Raw genomic sequence first — 14,965 nt, 5'->3', positions numbered from 1 at the left:
GATATAAACTAGTAACCTGCAGTGTTTGTCATTATACCCTTATAAAGACAGCGTGTCTGTCGAAACGTTGGTTATTTAAACAGTAAGGCACGAGGGGTTGTGGTATATGGCCAATTAGGGTTGCACATTTTGGGGAAAATTCAGAGGTGGAAACTTTCCATGGGAATTAACAGGAATATATGGCAATTAATGGGAAAATATGGGAATTAACAGAAATATATGCAAATTAATATTAATACCATTAAATGTAGATGTTTTCTGCATTGGATATATTTACCATATCATATGGAGACAGAAACATAAACCTTTTACCTTATCATAAGTAGACATAATTGCAAATGATTAAATCCTTCCAATAGAAATAAAAAATACTATTTAGTTTCGAATTGAACTTTAATTAAATGAGTTGACTCTTCACATGGGATGATTTCACTGAACAACAAAAGAAAGGGAATATTGAATGATCCCCAATGATCCATCGCATCTCCCAAAAACTTTTTCAACATACATCTGTAAAATGATAGTCTAGAAACTAAAGCTTTGTTTGTCTTCCTCTCAGGCTTCCATGTCTTCTCCCTGTACCTCCTCAATGTCCACCTCAATATCCACCTTCACTGTCACTTTCAAACCTTATTGAGGATGGCTCGTTGTCAGGCTCAAAAAGCCTTAAATTTGCCCAGATGGCCATCGATTGTTCACCCCTTGTATTGGTCAGCCTGTTGCGTGCTTTGGTGTGTATGTTCCCAAACAAGGACCAGTTGCACTCTGAGGTGGCTGATGTTGGTGGGATTTGGAGGATGATGGAGGCAACAGGGGAAAGAGCCTCAGATCGACAAAGTCCCTTCCACCACGTGGCTGATGAGATATGTTGGCACGAGTGTCAAATTGCATCTCCATCCCAAAGCACTTGCTTGGAAGTGTACTTCGCCAGACTGCCAGGATCCTTGCCCTCATCCAGGCCAAGGTGGCGAGACATGGTAGTGATGACACCATAGGTCTTGTTGATCTCTGCACCAGACAGGATGCTCTTTGCCAGCATACTTGGGGTTCAACATGTACGCTGCGGCGTGTATGGGCTTCAAGCAGAAGTCTTGCTGCTTACCACTCTCTCCCAAAATACCTAATCCAGGAGGATCCTCTTGATGGGGCTGTCCATATCGGCAGACTGTGATATGGCCATTTCTTGGAGAGACTCCTTCCCCTCCAGGAGACTGTCAAAAATGATAACAACACCACCCCAAAGGGTGTTGCTGGATAGCTTCAATGTGGTGCTGTTATTCTTTTCACTTTGCTTGGTGAGTTAGATTGCTGCTATAACTTGATGACCCTTCACATATCTAACCATTTTCTTGGCTCTCTTGTAGAGTGTTTTCATTGTTTTCAGTGCCATGATATCCTTGAGGAGCAGATTCAATGCATGAGCAGCATAGCCAATAGGTGTGATGTGAGGTTAGGACTTCTGATTCAAGGAAGATCATGAGCTGTTACTATCAATAAGGTGTCTGATTCATAATTTTCACCTCGAATAGAAGTAGAGGGACCTTTGTCGGAGGTTGCTTGTTGTGAGCGCTGAGTGAACTTTATGCACTTGGCCAGATGATTCTGCATCTTTGTTGCATTCTTCACATATGATTTGAAAATGTACGCAGCTTTTTCCTTCTACATTAGCTGCAGTGAAATGTCTCCACACATCAGATAGTGCCCGTGGCATTTTCCTGTAAAGATTAGAAAAATGAGTATAAAAAAACAAATACAATTCCATGTACAGATAAGTAGTTAAGCAGTTAGATTAAACAACTCCTTTGTAAGATAAATGTTTTAAAATGAAACATGTATGGAAACAGGTGAATTAACACTCCTCAGTTAGCAGGCTCAAGCTAAAACCCACATGGTAGCAAAAACAAACTAGCAGAAATTGTTAACAAGTTAGAAATGATTTAAACACACTTTTCTGTAGGCTACTTATTACTAGTTAACAAAAAATCATGTATGTAAAAATATTCACCCCACCCAGTATTGTAATCAAAACTTACCAGAAAGCATGTAGTCCTTGGCTCAGACTGTAGTAGTGTGGGCCCAATAGCATCTCATTAGTGTGCAAGATCTTGAGAATCAGCTGTACATGTGATGGAAAAATGCACTGTGCATGCAGAGGGTTGCAATTCCATTGAGTTGGGGATAGTTTAACCAAAATATGCCACAAGACCTAGAATTGCCTTTTGTGTATCCCACAAAAAAGGTTCTCTGTTATAAGCTAACTTTTTTGATGAATTTAAGCAAAATTGTCAATATTCCCAGGCTTAACTTCCCATGGCTAAGGGCTGTTCTTAGGCACGGAGTGCCTGTCCACAGCCCTTAGCCGTGGTATATCGGCCATATACCACAAACCCCTGAGGTGCCTTATTGCTTTTATAAACTGGTTACCAATGTAATTAGAGAAGTAAAAATAAATGTTTTGTCATACCCGTGGCATACGGTCTGATATACCACGGCTGCCAGCCAATCAGCATTCAGGGCTCAAACCACCATGTTTATAATAGGTTATTAAATCATTGCATCTGAGCTCCTAGAGTGTTCGGCTCTCCTTTTCTTTTTCAAGTATATAAATACATGAACTGCAAAAATGTGGTAATAGTTGTGACAGACAGTACGTCATACACGGAGCTGAATATAGTATCTGACTGAATGCACAGTACCAGTCAAAAGTTTGGACACCTACTCATTCAAGGGTTTTTCTTTATTTTTACTACATTGTATAATAATAGTGAAGACATCAAAACTATGAAATAATACACTTGGAATCATGTAGTAACCAAAAAAGTGTTAAACATATCTAAATATATTTTATATTTGAGATTCTTCAAAGTAGCCACCCTTTTCCTTGATGACAGCTTTGCACACTCTTGGCATTCTCTCAACCAGCTTCACCTGGAATAATTTTCCAACAGTCTTGAAAGACTTTTCCTTCACTCTGCGGTCCAACTCATCCCAAACCATCTCAATTGGGCTGAGGTCTGGTGATTGTGGAGGCCAGATCATCTGATGCAGCACTCCATCACTCTCCTTGGTCAAATAGCCCTTACACAGCCTGGAGGTGTGTTGTGTTATTGTCCTGTTGAAATTATAGTCCCACTAAGCGCAAACCAGATGGGATGGCGTATCACTGCAGAATACTGTGGTACCCATGCTGGCTAAGTGTGCCTTGAATTCTAAATAAATCACTGACAGTGTCACCAGCAAAGCACCCCCACACCTCCTCCTCCATGCTTCACGGTGTGAACCACACAAGTGGAGATCATCCATTCACCTACTCTGCGTCTCACAAAGACACGGCGGTTGGAACCAGAAATCTCAAATTTGTACGCATCAGACCAAAGGACAGATTTCCACCGGTCTAAATCCATTGCTCGTGTATCTTGGCCCAAGCAAGTGTCTTCTTGTTATTGGTGTCCTTTAGTAGTGGTTTCTTTGCAGCAATTTGAACATGAAGGCCTGATTCACACAGTCTCATATGAACAGGTGATATTGAGATGTGTATGTTACTAGAACTGTGTGAAGCAGAGAAGGGGCGGCAGGTATCCTAGTGGTTAGAGCATTGGGCCAGTAACCGAAAGGTTGCTAGATCGAATCCCCAAGCTGAAGAGGTAGAAATCTGTCATTCTGCCCCTGAATAAGGCAGTTAACAAACTGTTCCTAGGCTGTCATTGTAAATAAGAATTTGTTCCCAACTGACTTGCCTAGTTAAATATATATATATTTTTTAAATAATTTATTTGCGCTGCATTTTTCCGAGACTGGTAACTCTAATGAGCTTATCCTCTACAGCTCTCATGAGAGCCAGTCTCATCATAGCGCTTGATGGTTTTTGTGACTGCACTTGAAGAAACTTTCAAAGTTCTTGACATTTTCCGGATTGACTGACCTTCATGTCTTAAAGTAATGATGGACTGTTGTTTCTCTTTGCTTATTTGAGCTGTTCATGCCATAATATGGACTTGGCCTTTTACCAAATATGGCTGTATACCACCCCTACCTTGTCACAACACAACTGATTGGCTTAAACGCATTAAGAAGGAAAGAAATTCCACAAATTAAATTTTAACAAGGCACACCTGTTAATTGAAATGCATTTCAGGTGACTACATCATGAAGCTGGTTGAGAGAATGCCAAGAGTGAGAAAAGCTGTCATCAAGGCAAAGGGTGGCTTCTTTGAAGAATCTCAAATATGAAATATATTTTGATTTGTTTAACACTTTTTTGTTTGTTACATGATTCCATATGTGTTGCTTTATAGTTTTGTTGTCTTTACTATTATTCTACAATGTAGAAAACAGTCAAAATAAAGAGTAGGTGTGTCCAAACGTATCAATGGTACTGTATATGTTATGGCCGACCCTTCACTCCCACTGAAGACTGAAAACAAAACGCTTGTGTGTTCTAGTACTACGACATATTGGCCTAACCCTACCCACAACCCCCCTCTCTCCCTCTCCTTTTCAGGTCCACATCACAGTGTTGGACAACAACGACAACGCACCTGTCTTCTCCCAGCCCACCTATGACATCACCATCTCTGAGGACACACCCCCGGAGACGGAGGTGGTCCAGGTGTTAGCGTCGGACCGGGACGAGCGCCACCGCCTCACCTACTCCCTCCACAGCGCCATCGACCCCTCCAGCCTGCGTCTGTTCCGTATTGACCCCAACACTGGCACGGTGTATACTACAGAGAGACTGGACCACGAGGCTAGAGCACAGCACATCCTCACTGTCATGGTAAGAGACTGATACCATTACTGTTGTATCAAATATAGTTTGGTTATCTTGAATCAAATAAAATCAAATTGTATTAGTCACATGCACTGAATACAACAGGTGTAGTAGACCTTACAGTGAAATGCTTACTTACAAGCCCCTAACCAACAATGCTGTTAAAAAAAATATATGGATAAGAATAGGAAATAAAAGTAACAAGTAATTAAAGAGCAGCTGTAAAATAACAATATCGAGACTATATACAGGGGGGTGCCGGTACAGAGTCAATCTCGTTGTAAGAGAGGATTCCATTTGTTTTATTTGGTCACATTCCCTTAAGATTCATTCCCTTAAGATTCCTCTGTTGGTAATGGATGTGTTGAAACTGTCAGAGGAGGAGTGAAAAGAAAAGAAGGTGAAGGGAGAGGAGAGCAGAGGAGAACAGAGGAGAGGAGAAAGGACAGTAGAGATGCAGAGTGGGCCAAGAGCATTATCTTTATTCCAGCTGCTTAATATTCTAATGTAACTCAGCTCTCCTGTCAGAGACAGACTACTTCTATGTCTGTGTTCTCATTTTACCTGAACTCATCATTAAGCAGTTACACTAATTTCTGAGAGCAATGAACCAACGTCTCACCCTCGTCAGGGGAATGAGACGGTTTAAGGAACCATGACTCCGTTTGTGTGTGTGTGTGTTGGGGAGAGCGATAAAAGGAATTTGCGAAAGAGAGATGTGAGAGTGATCTGACTGGAACTGTTTTGTGTTGGTTGGGAGAGTGTTAGGTGTGTGTGTGTGTGTGTGTGTGTGTGTGTGTGTGTGTGTGTGTGTGTGTGTGTGTGTGTGTGTGTGTGTGTGTGTGTGTGTGTGTGTGTGTGTGTGTGTGTGTGTGTGTGTGTGTGTGTGTGTGTGTGTGTGTGTGTGTGTGTGTGTGTGTGTGTGTGTGTGTGGAGTCAGACTGTGTGTGTGTTTAGTTCTGAAATGAATCATCCTCATTCACTCTGTTTTACTTCCTTTCCTCTGGTTCAGTGGGTAGTAAACATAGGAAATTAATGCTCATCCTACCACTGTAGTTGTACTGTTTTCTCAAATCTCAAAGAAATGTAATTATCGAATAAATGTAGTCCTTTTGAATTTTATCATACCGCGTTGATAAGCGAGGTAGGAACGTCTGCCTGACATTTTTTATGAGGTAAAATATATATATATATATATTTGTTTCAGTTTTAGGCGGGCACACTGATTTAATTTGGTGAAATCTACAGGTAGATAGTATCTTTAATATCTGGCATTCGGTGTGCCCATGACAGTCCCTGCTGTGCTGGAACCAGGTATGTTTGCGCATCTGTACATGTATAGTGTAGGCTACAATACGATCAGTAGCTCATAATTATAACATCTTCCTGCACAAAATAGATAAGAGGTCTAACAATATAAATATAAATTGACTACACATAACCACTACAGAGTCTAAGATAACAGTTCCCAAACAGAGCATTGACTACACATAACCACTACAGAGTCTAAGATAACAGTTCCCAAACAGAGCATTGACTACACATAACCACTATAGAGTCTAAGATAACAGTTCCCAAACAGAGCATTGACTACACATAACCACTACAGAGTCTCAGATAACAGTTCCCAAACAGAGCATTGACTACACATAACCACTACAGAGTCTAAGATAACAGTTCCCAAACAGAGCATTGACTACACATAACCACTACAGAGTCTCAGATAACAGTTCCCAAACAGAGCATTGACTACACATAACCACTACAGAGTCTCAGATAACAGTTCCCAAACAGAGCATTGACTACACATAACCACTACAGAGTCTCAGATAACAGTTCCCAAACAGAGCATTGACTACACATAACCACTACAGAGTCTCAGATAACAGTTCCCAAACAGAGCATTGACTACACATAACCACTACAGAGTCTCAGATAACAGTTCCCAAACAGAGCATTGACTACACATAACCACTACAGAGTCTAAGATAACAGTTCCCAAACAGAGCATTGACTACACATAACCACTACAGAGTCTCAGATAACAGTTCCCAAACAGAGCATTGACTACACATAACCACTACAGAGTCTAAGATAACAGTTCCCAAACAGAGCATTGACTACACATAACCACTACAGAGTCTCAGATAACAGTTCCCAAACAGAGCATTGACTACACATAACCACTACAGAGTCTAAGATAACAGTTCCCAAACAGAGCATTGACTACACATAACCACTACAGAGTCTAAGATAACAGTTCCCAAACAGAGCATTGACTACACATAACCACTACAGAGTCTCAGATAACAGTTCCCAAACAGAGCATTGACTACACATAACCACTACAGAGTCTCAGATAACAGTTCCCAAACAGAGCATTGACTACACATAACCACTACAGAGTCTCAGATAACAGTTCCCAAACAGAGCATTGACTACACATAACCACTACAGAGTCTCAGATAACAGTTCCCAAACAGAGCATTGACTACACATAACCACTACAGAGTCTCAGATAACAGTTCCCAAACAGAGCATTGACTACACATAACCACTACAGAGTCTCAGATAACAGTTCCCAAACAGAGCATTGACTACACATAACCACTACAGTCTCAGATAACAGTTCCCAAACAGAGCATTGACTACACATAACCACTACAGAGTCTAAGATAACAGTTCCCAAACAGAGCATTGACTACACATAACCACTACAGAGTCTCAGATAACAGTTCAGAACAGACACAGACAGAACATACACAACAAACAGAACAGACACAGCAGACGTAAGACAGAACAGACAGAACAGACACAGACAGGCACAGACAGACACAGACAGAACAGACACAGCAGACACAACAAACAGAACAGACACAGCAGACGTAAGACAGAACAGACAGAACAGACACAGACAGGCACAGACAGACACAGACAGAACAGACACAGCAGACACAACAAACAGAACAGACACAGCAGACGTAAGACAGAACAGACAGAACAGACACAGGCAGGCACAGACAGACACAGACAGAAAAGCTCTATTGTCTCCAATGGACCCAGTGATCTTCCGCCTACCACTTCCTCAGTACCAGAACACCATTCAGTCTAGGGGTATTATATCACTCCTAGGCCCATTGGGTTGGGTGTTAAGAGTGTTGAACTAGCCAGCGTTTCATAATACCGCCAGCAGAGCTAGTGCTAATTCTGATGCTAATGCTGGTTCTATTAATACTCACCCTGTGTGGCGCCTCGTATGAGACAAGCTGTTTCTCTGATCCCATTCTCTTGTTGTGGAGAGTCTCGCATCGGGGCATAAATATACATCTCATTAGCCCTCTAATTCTCATCTGCTCTCCCGATGACGGGATTAGTCCGTCCCAAAAGACCCATAATGGTTTGCAGTGACACTCCCTTTTCATTTCATGGGAAGTTAAAGCTTCAGTACATGTTTTAAAGGGAAACTCCAGTAATGTTGTCCTATTGAGTCTATGTGTTTGTTTATTCTTTGCCGTGACATAGAAAGTTATTTTGTAATACGCAACTGTTTATTTTCCCTCATGCCAGTTATATAATGAGAAATGTAGTTGTGTCAGATATAATACTATACACCTGTATTAGTAGACCAATGATTAGAAAACATTTCTCCCTCAGGTAAAAGACCAGGAGTTTCCATACAGGAGGAACCTGGCCCGAGTGTTGGTGGATGTGGAGGATGTTAATGACCATGTCCCAGTGTTCACCAGCGCTCTGTATGAGGGTTTGGTCTATGAGTCTGCAGCAGTGGGATCTGCTGTGCTCCAGGTGACTGCCCTGGACAAAGACAAGGGAGAAAACGCAGAACTCTTCTATACCATGGAATCAGGTGAGCAACTATAGAAATGGCATTGTAATTAAACAATAAGGCCTGAGGAGTTATGATATATGGCCAATATACCACGGCTAAGGGCTGTTCTTATGCATGACGCAACACGGGGTATTTTGGCCATATACCACAAACCCCCGAGGAGCCTTATTACTATTATAAACTGGTTACCAACGTAATTAGAGCAGTAAAGATAAATGTTTTTGTCATACCCTTTCAGCCAATCAGCATTCAGGGCTCGAACCACCCGGGTTTATAATAAGAGTTTTAGAACTATCAAAAGAATAAGGTGTCTCTAACTATACATAGATATAGACCAGGGGTCTCCAACCTTTTCTAGCATGAGAGCTACTTTTAAAAAAGGAAACATTGCGCAAGCTTTTTTTTTTTTCTAGCTTTCAAATAGGCACATTCTTCTCTTCTCCTCCTCTACAACTCTTCCCCGGGTCCTTAGTTTACCTGGTAAAATAATGGTTAATAAACCACTCTAAGGGGGGTCTATAAAATGTGAGATTTTCCCAAATTCTGTTTTCTCAGTAAACATTTTTTATTATTTTAGATTTATAAATGTTTTACTCTCAAAATAAAAACATTTCATAGAGAAACAATAAAATGGGATATCATATCATGCTTAAATCCCATCAGAAAACAATTTTTTGGGGGGTCTGGGAAAAAAATGAAAAATAGATTTTTAAGTATAATTTAGTTGCGCATCTGAACCTTTAATTGCCGTCTAATGTGAGGAACGTTCCGTCTAATGTGAGGAACTTGCCGTCTAATGTGAGGAACGTGCCGTCTAATGTGAGGAACGTGCCGTCTAATGTGAGGAACGTGCCGTCTAATGTGAGGAACGTTCCGTCTAATGTGAGGAACGTTCCGTCTAATGTGAGGAACGTGCCGTCTAATGTGAGGAACGTGCCGTCTAATGTGAGGAACGTGCCGTCTAATGTGAGGAACGTGCCGTCTAATGTGAGGAACGTTCCGTCTAATGTGAGGAACGTTCCGTCTAATGTGAGGAATGTGCTGTCTAATGTGAGGAATGTGCCGTCTAATGTGAGGAATGTGCCGTCTAATGTGAGGAATGTTCCGTCTAATGTGAGGAATGTGCCGTCTAATGTGAGGAATGTGCCGTCTAATGTGAGGAATGTTCCGTCTAATGTGAGGAATGTGCCTTCTAATGTGCCGTTCTAGGGATGGTTCTGTACTGCTGCTACACATTTCATGGCAAAGTTATAAAATAATAGATACAAATTATATACTTACTCATGATATACTTCTGCCAGGTAAGCCTACTTTGCAGTTAACATTTCATTGACAATGTTTTGCGGAAAGTATGCCCATTATTTTCAACCTACAAGATGGTTATCACATCAACTGGATAAACATGGAGCGATAGACAAAGCGCACAGTAGTGGCTAATAGTGGCTAACCAGAGGTGGGATAATGTCAATATTGTGTTGATTAGATAGTAGCTGGGAGCTTGCGGTGTATGATACGTGTGAGATTTGTTTATGACAGTTTGCGGTTGAACGCGTGAACATTGCATGTACTTTCAGAATTGTTTGGCAAACTACTTATAGGTGGGTGGACCCCTGATATTGACAGTATATCGATAATAGATTACAATATACAAACAGTTGATAAAGATTTAGTTGCACTAGTTTTTATCACTGAATATTCGTTGTTATGTCTGTTTTCCTTTAGGCAACACAGGGAACACGTTCCGGATTGAGCCGGTTCTGGGGATCATCTCGGTGGCCCGCGAGCTCGACCTCTCCACTATCGGCCATTACATCATCACCGTCAGAGTTACCGACAATGGCTCCCCGCCACTCTCTGCCAACACTGTGGTTCGCATCGCCATCACGCTGTCCGACAACGCCGGACCCAAGTTCCCCCAGACCGAGTACCATGCCGAGGTCACAGAGAACGTTGCCGTGGGAACCTCTGTCACCGCGGTGAGCGCCATGAGCCAATCCACACTGACCTACGACATCCGACATGGCAACAGCGAACGCACCTTCAGGATCAACCAGTACAGCGGCGTGATCACAACTCAGAAACCCCTTGACTATGAGACCACAGCATCTTATAACCTGATCGTCCAGGCCACCAACATGGCTGGCATGGCCTCCAACGCCACCCTGCTCATACGGGTGGTGGATGAAAATGACAACCCACCTGTGTTCCAGCTGCTGTGCTACCAGGGTAGTATCAGCGAGGCGGCGCCCATCAACAGTGTGGTCCTGAACCCAGACAACACTCCTTTGGTCATCAAGGCCACTGATGCTGACCGCAACCAGAACGCTCTCCTGGTCTATCAGATCGTTGAGGACACAGCCAAAATGTTCTTTAAAGTGGATTCTGGCACCGGCTCCATCAGGACTATCGCCAACCTGGACCACGAGACGTTTGCTAGTTTTAACTTTCATGTTCACGTGAGGGACAGTGGGAGGCCTCAGCTGACAGCGGATAGCCCCACTGAGGTCACCATCCAGGTAATCGACACAAACGACTCTCCACCTGTCTTCACCCAGAACGCCTACGAAACTGTCCTGCTGCTGCCCACCTATGTAGGAGTAGAGGCATTACAGGTCTCAGCCACAGACCCAGACCAAAACGTCCCCACAGAACTCACCTACTCAATGACAGACGGAAACCTGGAGCACTTTGCCATCCAGCCCTCCAGCGGCATCATCATCGTCAAGAACAACAACCTCTCCAAGGAACGGTTCCGCTTCAACGTCAAAGTGTCTGATGGAAAGTTCTCCAGCACTGCTCTAGTCACTGTTCTGGTCCGTGAGACGCTGGACTCTGGCCTCTTCTTCGCCCACAGCCTCTACTCCTCGTCCATCCAGGAGAACAATACCAACATCACCAAAGTGGCCGTGGTCAACGCAGTGGGGAATCGCCTCAACGAGCCCCTCAGGTACACCCTACTGAATCCAGGGACACGCTTCCGGATCCGACCCACCTCTGGCGTAATCCAGACCACTGGGGTTCCCTTCGACCGTGAGGAGCAGGAGTTCTATGAGCTGGTGGTGGAGGCTGGGAGGGAGCACGACCGTCTGCGTGTTGCCAGGGTGATGGTCAGGGTCCAGGTAGAGGACATTAACGACAACGCTCCTGCGTTCCTTGGACTTCCGTATTATGCTGCTGTCCAAGTGGAGGCTAAACCTGGTGTGCCCATATTCCGAGTCACCGCCATGGACCGTGACAAAGGCATCAACGGAGAGGTGTCTTACTACCTCAAAGACGACCACGGACACTTTGAGATCGACAGGCTGACGGGTGGCCTCCGTCTGAAGGAGGCTTTTGAGTCTGACCTGTCCAACCAGGAGTACCAGATGGTAGTTTATGCCAAGGATGGAGGTTACCCTCCACTCTCATCCGCCGTAGAGTTCCCCATCACCGTGGTGAACAAGGCCATGCCCGTCTTTGACAAGTCCTTCTATGCAGTGACGGTGAACGAGGATGTAGCGGTACACACGCCTATATTAGGAATCAACGCCACCAGCCCAGAGGGCCAGAACATAATATACACCATCGTGGAGGGAGACCCCTCTCTGCAGTTCGACATCGGCTTTGACACCGGAGTCATTAGAGTCATCAACTCCCTGGACTATGAGATCGCCTCATCCTTCCGTCTGACTGTCAGAGCCACAGACTACCTGACCGGCGCCCGTGCTGAGGTGGACGTAGATGTCACAGTTAATGACGTCAATGATAACCCTCCGGTGTTTGAAAAAACATCCTATAAGGCAGTTCTGTCTGAGACTGCCATGATCGGCACTCCAGCGCTGCAAGTGGTGGCTACCGACCAAGACTCTGAGAAGAACAACATCGTGCACTATCAGATATTCTACCCCACAGATGCCTACAACAGCACCGACCACTTCCACATCGACAGCAGCAGTGGCCTCATCCTGACCGCCCGCATGCTCGACCACGAGCTTGTCCAGCGCTATGACTTCATCGTCAGGGCAACCGATAACGGCTTCCCACCGCTGAGCAGTGAAGTGTCGGTCGTGCTTGTGGTGAACGACATGAACGACAACCCTCCGGTGTTCAACCAGCTTCTCTACGAGGCCTATGTCAGTGAGCTGGCCCCTAGGGGCCATTTTGTGACCTGCATCCAGGCTTCGGATGCTGACAGCTCAGACTATGACAAACTGGAGTACAGCATCCTTTCAGGGAACGAAAGGATGAAATTTGTGATGGATGGTAAGACGGGTATCATCACGCTGTCTGGTCACAGGAAGCAGAGGATGGAGCCAGCCTACAGTCTGAATGTATCCGTGTCTGATGGGGTGTTCACCAGCACGGCCCAGGTGCACGTCAGGGTCCTGGAGGCCAACCTCTACAGTCCTGTGTTTGAAATGAATGCCTACGAGGCAGAGGTACGGGAAAATGCAGCTATAGGAACCAAGGTGATCCAGGTAAGAACCATTTATTTTTAAGTATTCAGCTTATGAACATTCTGGCCAAACATGTGCAATACCCCATCTAAAAGAAAGTAACTTAACTATTATTTTCAGGTGAGGGCAACCGATGCTGACCCGGGAGTGTTTGGCCAGATTACCTACTCATTCATCAATGACGTGGGCAAGGACCAGTTTAGTGTGGACGCCAATGGTCAGATCACCACCCTGGAGAAGCTGGACAGAGAGGACCCAGCCAACAAGAACATTTTCCTCATGGTGGCAGCCCAGGACGGGGGTGGAAGGGCCTCCTACTGCATCGTCCGGGTCTCCCTGGTGGATGACAACGACAACGTCCCTCGCTTTCGAGCTGTGGAATACCGTGCCTCTGTAAAATCTGACGTTGGCAAGGGCTTCCTGGTGACCCAGATCCAGGCATATGACCCTGATGATGGTGCTAACTCTAAGGTGACATACTCGCTCTACAGCGAGGCACACGTACCCGTGGTGGATATCTTAGAGATCGACCCTGACAACGGCTGGATGGTCACCAAGGGGAGTTTCAGCCACCTGCGCAACTCAGTCCTGTCTTTCTTTGTCAAAGCAGTAGATGGAGGTATCCCTGTCAAGCACTCTTTAGTATCAGTCTACATCCATGTCTTGGCACCTGACACCCTCATCCCCTCCTTCACCCAACCCCAGTTCTCCTTTACTGTCCCAGAGGACACCCCTATAGGAGCTGCCCTAGGGTCCGTCCGCCTCATCACCCCACCAGGCTACGCCTCGCTGCCAGTCACATTTGCTCTAGTTAACGGAGAGACCGTGGAGAACAACCTGGAGGGAGTCCTGGTGGTGGACAGGGACACTGGGGTCATCAAGCTGGACAAGCCCCTTGACCATGAGGTCATCACCTCCTTCCACTTCAAGGTCACCGCCACCGTCCAGCAGGCAAAGCTGGACTCTGTGACCAGCGTTGATGTAGAAGTCAAAGTCTTGGATCTGAACGACAACAAGCCAGCATTTGAATCCAACTCTTACGAGGCGATAGTGATGGAAGGGATGCCTATCGGCACCATGATCATCCAGGTTCAGGCTCTGGACCCAGACTCTGGAGCTAATGGACAGGTTACATACAGCCTAGGCACGTTGGCTCAATCTGAAGGAGAGCCGGACCAATCCACAGAGACCTTCACCATTGACAGCAACACGGGCTGGATCTCTACACTCAAGGAGTTGGACCACGAGATGTGCCCATCCTACACCTTCCTGGTTGTGGCCTCAGACCTGGGGGAGGCCCTGACCCTCTCCTCCACCTCCACGCTGACCTTGGCCGTGTCAGACATCAACGACAACCCGCCCAGCTTCCTGGATGAGAGGTACCTGGGCTCGGTGCGCGAGAGCGACCCCCCTGGCGAGGTGGTGGCGGTGCTCAACACTAGAGACGACGACAGCTCTGCAGTGAACCGCCAAGTCAGCTATCACATCACAGGTGAGTCATAGAATGGGAGTGTTTGTGCTATTAATGTATTTAGCTGTCTGTGCCTTTTATGTATCTTTATATGTCTCACTGTCTGTCTTTCAACTTGTCTTCTGTCCCCCTGTCTCACTCACTGACTGTCTGTCTGCTTCTCTACCTTCATATTGGCTATCTCTATCTGTCTGTCTCTGTCTCCCTGTCTCACTTCACTGCCTGCCTCTCTATCTATCTATCTATCTATCTATCTATCTATCTATCTATCTATCTATTCAATTCAATTCAATTCAAGGGGCTTTATTGGCATGGGAAACGTGTTAACATTGCCAAAGCAAGTGAGGTAGATATTATACAAAAGTGAAATAAACAATAAAAATTAACAGTAAACATTACACATACAGAAGTTTCAAAACAATAAAGACATTACAAATGTT

At 44.8% G+C, this 14,965-nt stretch overlaps 1 protein-coding gene across 5 annotated transcripts in view; it reads left to right on the top strand.

Moving 5' to 3' along the window:
- LOC139548310 (protocadherin Fat 3-like) overlaps positions 1 to 14,965 on the top strand; it is a 333,023-nt gene that overhangs the window by 273,381 nt on the left and 44,677 nt on the right. For all 5 annotated transcript variants that reach the window (XM_071357916.1, XM_071357913.1, XM_071357914.1 and 2 more), the window contains 4 exons: positions 4,502 to 4,777; positions 8,426 to 8,636; positions 10,341 to 13,075; positions 13,175 to 14,546. In XM_071357916.1, coding sequence (XP_071214017.1) covers positions 4,502 to 4,777; positions 8,426 to 8,636; positions 10,341 to 13,075; positions 13,175 to 14,546 — 4,594 coding nt within the window. The remainder of the gene's footprint in view (positions 1 to 4,501; positions 4,778 to 8,425; positions 8,637 to 10,340; positions 13,076 to 13,174; positions 14,547 to 14,965) is intronic.

The sequence above is a fragment of the Salvelinus alpinus genome, chromosome 21, assembly GCF_045679555.1.
Source record: "Salvelinus alpinus chromosome 21, SLU_Salpinus.1, whole genome shotgun sequence".
NCBI classification, from domain to species: domain Eukaryota; kingdom Metazoa; phylum Chordata; class Actinopteri; order Salmoniformes; family Salmonidae; genus Salvelinus; species Salvelinus alpinus.
Note: the sequence above shows the minus strand (reverse complement) of the source record. Positions and strands in the feature narration are given on the sequence as shown.